This window comes from Epinephelus fuscoguttatus, linkage group LG23, assembly GCF_011397635.1.
Source record: "Epinephelus fuscoguttatus linkage group LG23, E.fuscoguttatus.final_Chr_v1".
Lineage (NCBI taxonomy): Eukaryota > Metazoa > Chordata > Actinopteri > Perciformes > Serranidae > Epinephelus > Epinephelus fuscoguttatus.
This window is the reverse complement of record NC_064774.1, coordinates 2,873,139-2,886,095: the sequence shown is the minus strand read 5'-3', so window position 1 is coordinate 2,886,095 and position 12,957 is coordinate 2,873,139. Positions and strand designations below refer to the sequence as shown.

Here is a 12,957-nt window from a genome sequence, read left to right as displayed (position 1 = left end):
GCTCCGAACCATTGCTGGGAAGATGCTAGCTTATTAACTTTGGTTTTAGCTGGTAACTAGCATCTAGCAGACCACTCTGCAGAAGAAAGTATGGCGAGGCATTTGAGTGCCGTTCACCAGCAATGGCTTTATTGCAGTCTTCACCACAAATCAACAAACATGGCCCTCTCATGAGGTTAAACAGTAGCCCTCAGCTTATCTAGACACTTCATTCTGCTGCTATCAGCACTATTTGCTGCATGCGTCTTCACCATGACACCCTGAGGGAGCGGCTTCCCTCCATACACCATGAAGTACACGTCACATCCTCACAAGTTACCCACAAGGCCACTGCCCTTTAAGGGGAAACAGTAGTGAACCGTTCCATATTTTTGAGTCGGCCGTCACCCATGCACATGAAGAGTAGAGAAGCAGCCTTAAATTATCAGAAACATATTTAAATGCCCCGTTTAGCTGTAAAAGTGAGAGTTTGTGAACAGGAAGTGGCCAGCATGCTGTTTCCTGCATAGTGAAGATGGAGGCTGACAAAACCAGATCAAACAGTAAAACTAAGCAGCGCTGATCAAATTTAAACCAAGATTCTGTCACTGTATTGCCTGTTTCTCACCTCAAATATTTTCAGAGACATGTTTTAGTTCACTGTTTAAATGTGAGATCATTGTGTCATTATGTCACCTTCCAGCAGGAGAGTTAATTGGTCTGTCGAGCTGCATTGCATTCTGGTAGTTGTAGGTTTTCCATCTCCTTAGCAAAAGCAAATGCCACAGCACTTTGCTGTGTTTTCTCTGATCATGCAGCATCATTTTGAAAAGTATTTGTGTCTTTCTGCTGCAGAGACAGCCCAGCTTTATGAGAAGACCATCTTTCCTGCAGTGAAATACTTCTTTCAGCATTTTTAGATATAATTTGGGTCCAGTTTTAACATTAAGAACCACTCAAAAGCTTTTTCCGCCATTACTTACTGTCGTCACTGTTTGCTGTTCATCTTCAGCACTCCATGATGCTCTTCCACGCAGACAAAAGGGCCCTTAAATCTCATCTCAGACCCCTCAGTGTTCTGGTTTTCCATCTCCTCCTAACACACTCCTGTAGAGGTAACTCACACACAGATACATCCTCATAGGTCACTATTATGTCACTGATAAGTCAAAGCTATGGGCTGACCACCAGAACTGCATGTTTCCTGTCTGCCTTCAATCAATGAAGGCTAAAGTGCTGACAAGAAAGAGTCCCAGTTATGTTTTCATACAGACGTCACTGCTGTGTGAAGACAATATTCTGTGTTACTAATGCTGTGTCTTATAGAAGTGGGTGAGGCCTCACAGAGTTGAGCAAATGCACTTCCTCTGTGAACATTAAAACACACATTTGTCTTCCAGGTCAGTCTCAGCTGATTGGCTCCTCTCAGCCAATAGTAGCAACACTTGGGGATGACATCATTTTGCCATGTCGTCTGGAGCCTGCGGAAGATGTTACTGGCTTGACGTTGGAGTGGACGAGACCTGACCTGAACCCCAGATTTGTCTACGTGTGGCGTTCTCAACAGGAACTTGTGGATAAAAAACACAAGTCCTTTGAGGGAAGAACATCACTGTTCGTCGATGAGCTGAAGTTTGGAAACATTTCACTGAGACTGTCCAAAGTCAAACTCTCTGATCACGGAACATACAGATGTTTTATTCCAGAAGGGGAAAGACAAACTTTTGTTCAACTAGTTGTTGGTAAGTTCATAATGTATGTGTTCATGGTGCATGTTTAGCTCAGTGTCTCCACCTCCAGAAAAAAGATGAACATATCTGAAATACTAAAAGTCAGGAAGGGGTATCTGCATTAGATAGACACCTTTCAAGAGGCTAAACTAATTTTGCTAATATCTTAATGCACTATGCGCAAGCTGTCACTTCCAATAATTGCATTGTCATTCATTTTTCCTTTCACTCTTCATCAGGTGCCGTCTCCTCACCTGTCATCAGTTTAGCAGGGGTTGATAAAGCCAGCAGTGGAGTGGTGTTACAGTGTGAGTCTGCAGGCTGGTATCCAGAGCCTGAGGTGTTGTGGCTGGACGGTGAGGGAAAGCTCCTCTCTGCTGGACCTACAGAGACAGTCAGAGGTCCTGATGACCTCTATACTGTCAGCAGCAGAGTGACTGTGGAGAAGAGACACAGCAACAGCTTCACCTGTAGAGTCCAACAGAGGAACATCAACCAGACCACAGAGACACACGTCTCTTTGTCAGGTAAAAATGTTCAGGTTTTATGGTGAGGTCACTGTGTTAGTTTTAATAGCTGAGCTCCAGTTTTATCTAAACTCTCTGTTATTCTGTGTTTTATCATTTCAGATGATTTCTTTAAGGCCCAGTACAGTTTTTCCATCATTACTGGTTTGGCTGTTAGTTTGGCTTTTTGGATCGTCATGTTTATTGTGTTACTTCTGTTGTTTTTGTGGAAATGGAGGCAAGACATAATCAGTAAGTCACACATTCATTTAAGTGCTGTGTGAATGTTATTTTCACAGGTTTTAAGTGGAAAGATGTCAGTGTTTATAGGTTAGGGTGTTGATAAAAAGGTGGTGATTGTCGAGTGTCTTATTTTTATTACCCATTGTTCACTAATTTTAGACAGAAATGTCTCTTTGCTGTGATAACCTCCTAAAATGAAAGTAAATGTCTTATATTTTATAAATCTGCTTCCTTTGTTTAACACAGAGACCAAGAGAAGCCAGTTTCAATCTGGTGAAGACGAAAAGAAGAAGACTGATAAACCTGTTGATCAGTTTGTCAATGAAGAAGAAATAAAGCCTTTGAAGGAAGAAGTGGAAAAGAAGAGCAAACCGGTAAGTAAACAGGACATTTGGCCTCAGTCACCAATATCTGCCTACGGTTTTTTCTTCCATTTGTTCTCAAGGAGAGTCCTTAGAAAAGTTTACATCAGATTCACAATGTGTTCTTAAATAGCAGAATGTTTGCACCTGTGCTCTCACCATGATGAATCCCATTGTCAGCTGATTCTAATTAGCACAGGTCAATGCCCTGCAGATCTCTATAAAAACATATAAGACTGCAGTTGCATGTGTACATATAGGAACTAAAGAAGTTGAGAGAAATAGCAGAGAATCTGAAGACCAGACTCCAAACATTAAAGAAATACAACAATAGGTCTGTGTTTTCAAAGGGAGGTGCTGCTACAGAGAATGTATTCCAAATGAGCTGTCACATTTAGCAGTGTCAGGAGTTGATATGAAATAACAAAAACAGATGCATGGAATGCTACAAATAAGTGTTCAACCATCAAATTACAGATGCACAACAATACTGGGGGCAGAGACAAGCACCGTGGGGCTGGTCCAGCTGCGCCTGTGAGGGGGAGACAGGCAGAGAGACGGAAAGAGAAGCCGGGGGTCGACTCACACAAGGTTTCTGTAAGTTGGCCTAATGACCCTACTGTTATACTTGAACTTACTAACATTGTTTATCCTTGGAGTCAATTCGACCCTAGCAACTTTAACCTCCAGAAAATCAGGTACCGTAAAGCTTCAGTTAAACGCCCAGTCTCATTTCCTGGCCCGGTGTGGCTACACATTTTGACAAACAAAGGTCTGTCTCAATTAGAGGCCTGGCCTGGTTGCCAAGCAGTTCATTGTTATAGAAGTTCTTTGAATGTATAAAACAGGTTGTTGGCTAACAACTTGAGCTAACATGAGTTAGATGTTTAGATCGCAGGTAAATGTTTAAACTTGTGTCCCTGTGGAGATGCTACACATGGCTAGCTCAGTTAGATTCTCCACCGTTCAGTTCATTTTACTGAATCCATGGGCAGCAGAGATGACTGTAATTCATTCACACTTACCAGCATGACAAAAACAAGTTGACTGCCTTCTTCTGAATCTGTCATAAAGTCAGAGTATGTGTCCATTCCTCCTTTACCCTGTGAGTTATTCATATTCCTATAGTCTGTAAGGGTCCAGTGATCAAAAGACTCAAAAGATTTTAGCATTAAAAATAATCCAAGTTGTGAGTATTGTTCTAACAGTTTAAAGTGTCGGCATGTCCTAAGTCTCTCTTTCTCTGACGTGTTGTCTGTCGGATCTAGATCAAATGAACGACTCATTCTTGATATGTTATTTGAAGCCTAATTTTTATACAAGTAACATTCACACTGGTCTGAATAAACAGTTCGATTTTATTTCCCATCTTTGCTGAGCAACAGTTTTATGTGAAAGGAATTAACGGCCTGTCCCATAGAGATGCCTGTCCCAAATATACGCCCATTGAGTGATTTAAGCAAATAATAGCCTGGGCTCCTAAATTGATGTTTTATGGTACTTTATGTCTCTTTGTCGACTACCTAAATATCCCTTTAAATTAAAAATAATGCCCCACCCACCCCCTTATACATCAGTACCTATATGTGACTATGGACAAAAATGTGAATTACCATCAAATCTCACTGATTGAACTAACTTTTGTTGTGTTGTACAGGATTTATATGATCCTATATTACATATTATCCACAATGAGCAACCCACTGTAGGTCTGCAAGTCACATCCAAGTCTTTCTAACAGTCCACATTCACACGCCTCCCCTCTAAATGTGTCATCTCAAGTATATCTTTCTCAATTTACAATATTATAAAGAGCACATATGCTGATTGTCTTGGACATGGCTGACAGCATATGAGGTGGGGCCTGGAGCCATTTTGATGACATCAGCAGCACTAGGACTAGGAGCACTTGGAGATGTCTCATAGTCAGGATCCTCCTCAACATTGTTGAGAGACATAGTTTCGAAGGCTGCTGTGCAAATCTTTATGTCTGCGCCTCCCCTGAACTATCAGTGTCCTCAGGGGAACTGTATGTCCCTGCTCCCACGTCACGGGGAATATCAAAGCTTTTGTGGATAGTATGCCCCCCAACCTCATGTCATGTGAGCGACCAGTGGTTCTAGCTCTACTACAGGTATGGGTAGGTAGAGTAAGCCCCTAAAGCAGAGGGATGTTTTTGGAACATTATGACACTGCATGTTACAGTGACCTCAATATCATCATAAACAACTGGAACAAATGTGTGTAAAACAGTGATACTTATATGTTTTATGGAGCTAAAATATGTCCTTCACATTTTTATTAACCTGCCAAAATAAAATATTGCAGCAGCAGCAGCTCCAGGCGGAGCAGCAGAAAAGGAAGGAAGCTGAGGGTACAATTCAGACCCTGAAAGAGAAGCTAGAGACCCAGAAGCTTGAGGTTTGTCTTTACATTTAACACACTAATTTCAATTTCTATGTCATCGATAGTGTGGGCACAATCAGGCTTCTAGCATTTTGTAACTGCTGCCTTCATTTATTTTGGAGTATAACTACAAATATTCATGTTTCTCCATGCATGTCCCTTCATCTTCTTCCTGCTCCCAGTATGAAAGTAAAGAAGCTGAAGTCCAGCGACAACTGCAGAGCCTGAAGGAGGAGCTGGAGACCAAGAACAGGGAGGTTCGTCACCTCAAATGAATCTCTTTGGATTTCACTTCACCTTATCTTGAGCATCCTATTCGTCCACATTTCTCGAGGCAGCAGCTTTATGATACAGTGCTGTTTCGGAAATGAGGGAAACTTTTTAAGATTTTTTTTAAGATTAAGCTTTTAAAAAACATTTTAAAAAAAAGGGACCAGGATCAGCAGTGTTTCTGACTCTGATTTAGGTGTCTTTGTGTTGTACATGTGCTCATAAGCCTTAATGAAAGAACCTGTCTCTCTCTGTACCACTTTAGCCTTCAACCCAGTTGGGAGAAAACAAAGTTGCTCAGTCTGTGTCTTTGGTAAGTATTCACAGTGTAAGTGTGATACTACACTCTAAGGTGTCCTGTAGAAAGCAGTAAACTCAGCACAAAGTGAATGTTGATGATTATTTTATTTTTGTGTATCAGGATGCCTCATTATGTATTTCATGATCTACATAAACCTTCAAGCAGGTGATTGTAAATGAGAACAAATGATGACACACTAAAGACTGTTTTACACTTAATGTTAAAACTATTAATTTTATCTTCCATGAATCAGTATATAATTATTTGTAGAATACACTTGTTGTGTTGTTTTATTTTTCACCATATGTTGTGTTCACTCATTTGATGTAAAACAATGTGTTATTGTGTTGATTTTGGTATCTATCTTTTCCGTCTCTTAGCTTCCCTGGACAATAATCCATAGACAGACACTTGAGAACGAGCAGCAGCGGAGAGAACAAGCTGAGAAACAAATTCAGGACCTGAAACAGATTCTGGATAAAAAGAATAAGGAGGTTCTCACATTTGCCTTTTTAACAATTGATTTCTTTGTATCTTCATGTGCTTTTTTTATATTCTCTGCTTTATGTTAAGTTTATTTACATACTGAAATTTTCATTACAAAAAAATAAACTGTTCAAGTGTCTCCATATGCACCTGCTTTTATGTGTTCATGCAGGTGCAGCAGCACAAGTTGGAAAGTGGAATATAGACTGGAGGTTTTGATGAATGATAAACACAGCCAGTCACATCACTGGTGTCATAGCTCAGAAAGAAGCAGAGCCAATCACAGTGGCGCATGATATATGAAATATAAAAATCATGTTGTTGTCTGGATGGTGCACAGTGGCAAGACTTGAATACTCAGCATTTTTTTGTCAGTATATTAGTACAATGGCATGAGAATAATAAGTATAAGTACAAATAAGTACAATTTTAAAAAGTGTAATTTTTTTGCCCCATTTAAAATCATGTCTTTCATCTTATTTCTGTTCGTCTCTCTCCTCTGTCGGAGCAGCTCCATGAGGAGCAGCGGAGGAGGGAGGAGGCTGAGAAAAGAGTAAAGACCCTGGAAGAGGAGCTGAAGATCAAAGAGGATGAGGTCCAGAAACACCGTGTCCTCCTTGCTGGACAGCAAAATACCACACACACAGGCAAAGGGAATTTAAAGGTCAGGAAAACAATCATTTTTTATGTTCACCAGAAGAGTGTGTTTAAATTGAGAATGTTGTCAATGACAGGGCAGGAGAAGAGGAAGGATTGGGTTACTGCAAGCAGGATGAATCACAGCTGACTTTGAGCTGATTAATCTAAAAATTCACCTTGAAACTATATGGTGTGAAGGTTTGTTTGTATTTTCTAATGACTAGAGGTCAAAGTGGGTAACTTGTCATTTATAACTGAGACTGAAGTATAGCTCAAGTTTGGAATGAAACAGACAAATTCTGTTGTATTCAAGATTTTAGGTGTACTTGACATACAGCAGGTGTCATGTCCTCATTCACGTGGCCTTATAAACTCATGACTTGCATCTTGTCTCTGTTCATCTCTCTGTCTGGTAAAGAAGCAACTTAAGAAGCGTGTCCAGAAGCAGCAGGGCAAGGAGGAACCTGAGACGGAGGTCCAGACCCCGAAGGGCAACAAAAATGCCAAGGTCAGGAAAATACCAAATGTTTGTAGCGCTGCTCACACTGGTTGTTGTGCCACCACGAAAATAATAATAATAAGTGTTAATATTGGTTGACACCAAGTAGCATCCAAAACCCAGGCAAGTTGAATTTCAGACTGAGACCAGAATAATTAGAGTCCTGTTTCATACCAAAACCCATAAACCAGCAAAACCAACAAAACCAGCGATTTCCAAATTAAAACAAAACACATGTAGAAATTTGCCCTTTAAAATTCTTCATTGTTTCTTTGTCACTAGGGCAATGTTGTCACTTAAATATGTCCACATAATTAAGCATGTCTTTCATGTTTCTGTCTTCCCAGACTAAAGACAAACAAGCTGAAGTCCAGCAGCTCCAGGATGAGAATCAGACGACGGAGAACAACCAGCAGACCCTGAACCAAAAGGTGGAGATCAACTCGCGTGCGTGAGCACGAGAAGACATCTGTAGCTCTTTCACTGTTCATCGACACTTTTCTTTTCAGAACTCTCATCTGTCTTTGGCCAACAACATGATACGATGATTTAATTCTGTCCGACTTCCTTTAAGACCTCATATGAACAGACTCCTTTAAAACTACAATAAGAGAAAGTCAGATAAACTAATTATGGATCTGGTATGTTGTTCAACACTGTATGAAGACCTGTCAACAGTGTCACTATTTACAGATACAAAGCATTTGAAATACATAAATACATTGTATTGAACCAGGTGTATTTAACCTTTTTTGCCCTGTACATCACACTCATACAGAAACACATAACGTCACTTTGTCTATGCTGTGTTGTCTCAGGATCACAATCTGACCAGACCAGCCAGTCAGGACTCAGCTGAGAAAGACATCACTGTGGATGAAGTCAACGTGGACGGCAAATATGTTCGTCTCAGCAACAACTCTGAAAAGGTAATGTCATTATGTCTTCATAAACGCTTAGAGAGTTCTACATGAGCGCATGTCTCAAGTTTTATAGTCACACAATAACCAAGTGTAACCATAGATATCCCAAAGGGGGTCATTCAAACCCAGACAGTGATGCTGCCATGGTCCAGTAGAACCACAAAGACTTCTGGCAAACTGAGTCACACACTGTTCACACTACTGTATGTTACATTCACGATGTTTTGTGAAGACGTGTAAAATATTATTTTAATTAGTGTATCTTTGTCTTATCTTCACTCTCCCACTGAATTTCCCTCCTGCAGGACCAACCAATGGGAGACTGGGAATTACATATACGAGTCAACAAAAGAAAACCAATCAAATACCAGTTTTACCCCTCATTCATACTGAAGGCTGGAAACGCTGTCACTGTGAGTTTTTCATGACTGTTAGTTGATGTTTTTTCCTCTTTGTTTCTTTTCATTCTTTGTTATTTATTCAACTCTCACTCTCACTCAACATGAAGATAACTGTGACCAAATCTGGCAGACATTTTAACTTGTTGTTAGTAGAGGGTTTCATCAGCAAATGATGAAAGGTGATGAAGGAGTCAGCTGACTCAATGTTTGTATGAAGAGTCAGAGTCTGGTGGTGGATGGCTCACACAGGACTTTCACTAGGAGACCTGAGTCTGTGTCCCATGTGAAACCAAAAGACAACATTATTTTAAGTATGCGACATGTGTCATGTTGAGTGTGCCATTTGTTACATATGTCACGTGACATAAACCATGTCACTTTTTATATTAAACCTAAGCATGTATAGTCTTTGTGTCTAAACCAAACAGAAGTGAAGGTGAAACCTAACGACACTGCTCCTGATGCTAACAGGCATTTATTGCAGTGATATCAGTATTCTGAACATCTTAACTCATATCTTTGACACTCCTAAGCACTAACAGTGCCTATCTAATGGAGTGATAAGATTCAAAATTGATGGCAAGTAACTTCTTGTATGGTGAATCTGTGAAGTTTCATCTTTTCAGATCTGGGCTTCAGATTGTGGTGTCAGCTGTGAGACCTCTACTGACCTGGTGTGGTTTGGCCAGAAGTCCTGGGGCACTGGAGAGGAACTGCTGGTCACCATCTACAGCAACACTGGAGAGGTCTGACATCACATCACATCCCATCACATCACATCACATCACATCACATCACATCACATCACATCACATCACATCACATCACATCACATCACATCACATCACATCACATCACATCACATCACATAATAACACATTATACGACCAACAGTATGTGGACACACACACACACACACACACACACACACACACACACACACACACCTGTCCACCTACATAGTGTATGTAGGTCTGTTTTGTGGGGGTTGGTCAAGGCCCCTTAGTTCCATTTCAGAGACACCTTAATGCCATAGCATACAGTGATACTGGAGATAACGGCATTCTTCCATGTTCGTAGCAACACTCATGGGAAGAGTCTTTCCTGTTTGAACTTTACACTGTCCCCATGCACAAAGCCAGGTCAATAAAGAAATGATTTTCAGCAGTTTGATGTGGAAGAACTCGACTGATCTGCACAGAGCTCTGACCTCAACCGCCAACTGTGAGCTCAGCATCAGTGTTGGACCCCAGTCATGTTCTTTGGTCTGAATGAGAGCAGATCCCTGCAGCAGGTTCAACATCTGATGGAAAGGCTGACACCAGAAGAGTTGAGACTGTTTGAGCAGCAGCAGATTAATGATCATGGTTTTAGACTGACATTTAAATCAGGGTTGGTCCACTGTAAAGGCCTATGACCTCTGACCTCTACTGTTTTGTTGCTTTTATTTGATTGTACCCACTGCTTAACACTTGTGTGTGTGTGTGTGCATGTGTTGTCTCTCTCTCAGCTAGAAGTAAGGCGAATGCTAGCGCTTCTGAACTCTCAGGGTAATCCCCAGCAGCAGCAGACTCACCTGGTCAGTCAGGATTCAGCCATGGGAAACATCACTGTGAGTGACATCGACCTGAAGGGCAGTTATGTTCGTCTCAGCAACACGTCCACTAAGGTAATGCTGTGTGTGAATGAACACTGTGTGAGTTCTATATGAGCATGTGCAGTGAGATTCATAGCTGTACATTAGGAAAGTGCATCCAGGGATATTCCAATGGGTCATTCAAACCTACATAGTGATGCTACCACAGCCAAATAAAACAAAATGACTCCCAGCAAGCTGAGTCACACACTGTACAAACGAACATGGTGTGAGTTCTATATAAGCACGTACAGTAAGTGAAAAACCAAGTGCATTCAGGGTCATTTTATCCCAGACAGTGTTGCTGCCATGACTCAGTAAACCACAAACACTTCGAACAAGCTGAGTCACACACTGTACAAACTACTGTATGTTAGACTCAAGATGTTTTGTGAAGATGGAGAAGATGTAAATGTACTTATTATCTCTTTGTCTCATCCTTTCTCTCCTGCTCCATGTTCCTTTGTCAGGACCAACCATTCAAAGGCTGGGAATTACACATAGAGGTCAACGACAGAAAACCCATCGTGTACAAATTTTTCTCCTCATTCATACTCGAGGCTGGAAACACTGTGACTGTGAGTGTTTCATGATTGCGTTTATTTGTCTCTTTGTTTCTTTTTTCTTTGTCATTTATTTAACTCTCCCTCTAACCCTGTGTTGTATGGCAAATCTGTGATGTTTCCTCCTGTCAGATCTGGTCTTCAGATGATCCTGGCAGAAACAATCCTCCCACTGATCTGGTGTGGTTTAGCCAGAAGTCCTGGGGCACTGGAGAAGAACTGCTGTTCATCATCTACAGCAACACTGGAGAGGTCTGACATTATCTCACATTTAATACATAAAATCATTCTACATTTTACATTCATGAAATATTTTATAGCCAACTGGGCAACAGGGAGAAGATAATCATTTTAATTGTGATATTCCACATGAACACAGCTGATACTAAGTAAACACAGATCATTTTAATCTGCATTGATAAAAGAGAAGTTTACACACAGACCTAAGAACTGAGGCAGGAAAAAAAGACAAGTATAATTTCAACCAGATATGATTTGGGTCCCAGCTCTGAAACTGTGAAGACCTCTCATGCTGACTGTGAGCCAGGATTTATCACCTACATTCGTTGCCAGCCTCACTATTTTTTAAGTCTGAATGGAAGCCAATCACTGCAGCAGGTTCAACATCTGATGGAAAGACTAGAACCAAAAGAGTGGAGACTGTTAGAGCAGCACATCAATAAATAACGTCCCTGTGTCCACACGCTCTGTTCTGTTGTCCACATAGTTTTGGCCATAAATTGCAGTCATTAACTCAGCTGTTATACAGTGTTATTTTCTCTCTATCTTGTACCTTAGTACAACAACATTAACACCACTTTTCTTTTCTCTATCATGAACAGGAAATGGTCAGGATGTTGAAAACACCAAATACTGCTGCTGTGTAATCCAGGAAACTTTGGGTGGTTAGGTTGTATTGGCGATGATGAGGAGTTTGAAGTGGATACGCTGGGGGATGGGGCACCAGTGGAAGCTTTAAAGGACGGGAGTGATGTGAGAAGATGAGCAGCAGAGTTGTGGATACATTCTAGTTTCTTAAGGAAAATTGGTTTGCATGGTTTGGATGTTATTTCAGTGATGCAGTTGGTGATGGTGGAATTTAGTTAGTTTAGTTTTTTAGGTTATTGTTTATTTGACAGGGACATCGCACAATCAGCAAAATTGCACCGGATTTAGCTATCAGCTAATTCATATCTGTAGTCCCTGGGCAGACAGACAAAAAACAAAATAAAAACATAACAATACATATGACAGAGTAAAACATGACAAGTACAGGACTAAATATAAAACATGACAATACTTCTAACACAGCACAACAACAACAGATAAACAGGAGTTGAGACAAAATGACAGCACAACTATGCATGCATATGACACAACATGACAGCACATGACACAAAACCAGAAAAAAAGGAGTGATGGCTTTGGTGGAGTTGTGGAGCTGAATGTCGTTGGTGAAGCAGTGAAACTGGAGTCCATGGTGTCGGATTATTTGACCAAAGAGGAGAATGTACAGGATGATGAGGGGGCCGAGAACTGAACCCTGGGGAACACCTTGGGAGAGGGGAGCAGTGAGGGATTTGCTGTTGTTTATGCTGATGAACTTATGTCTATTGGAGAGGTAGGATTTGAGCCAGGAGAGGGCAGTGCTAACCTACTGTATGTTTATATTTCACTGAAAATAACAATCGTCATTATTAAAATAAAATATCATTCTGAAATGTCATATATTAAACTGTAAACGGGGAAAATAAGCTCAAAATATAAAAGTTAGTTAACATAACTTTTGAAACTTTTATCAATGTATTTTTAGTGAATCTGATTTGACTGCTAAATGCTCCACTGATTTCTTGAACACAAATGTACATTTACAGCAGGGTCATGCCACAGCTGACCTCTGGATCTTCTTCACACTGAATATATTGTTTTGCCATTCTACCTTTTGTATCATTTGTAATTTATATTGGATTTTTTTCACATCATCTTTTCATAATAAAGAGATAAAAAGCCAAA

The 12,957-nt window shown here is 40.5% G+C and overlaps 1 protein-coding gene across 1 annotated transcript; it reads left to right on the top strand.

Moving 5' to 3' along the window:
* Positions 1–984: 984 nt before the first annotated feature.
* LOC125884271 (lamin-B1-like) lies at positions 985–12,944 on the top strand. The gene is made up of 20 exons (XM_049569170.1): positions 985–1,094; positions 1,380–1,721; positions 1,949–2,236; positions 2,339–2,467; positions 2,705–2,832; positions 3,298–3,417; positions 5,149–5,241; positions 5,409–5,483; positions 5,762–5,809; positions 6,178–6,291; positions 6,795–6,947; positions 7,341–7,430; positions 7,769–7,852; positions 8,240–8,350; positions 8,650–8,757; positions 9,372–9,491; positions 10,256–10,414; positions 10,852–10,959; positions 11,077–11,196; positions 11,787–12,944. Exons 1-20 carry the CDS (start codon positions 998–1,000, stop codon positions 11,829–11,831), a joined length of 2,532 nt encoding a protein of 843 aa, XP_049425127.1. The 5' UTR covers positions 985–997; the 3' UTR covers positions 11,832–12,944.
* The last annotated feature ends 13 nt before the right edge of the window (positions 12,945–12,957 follow it).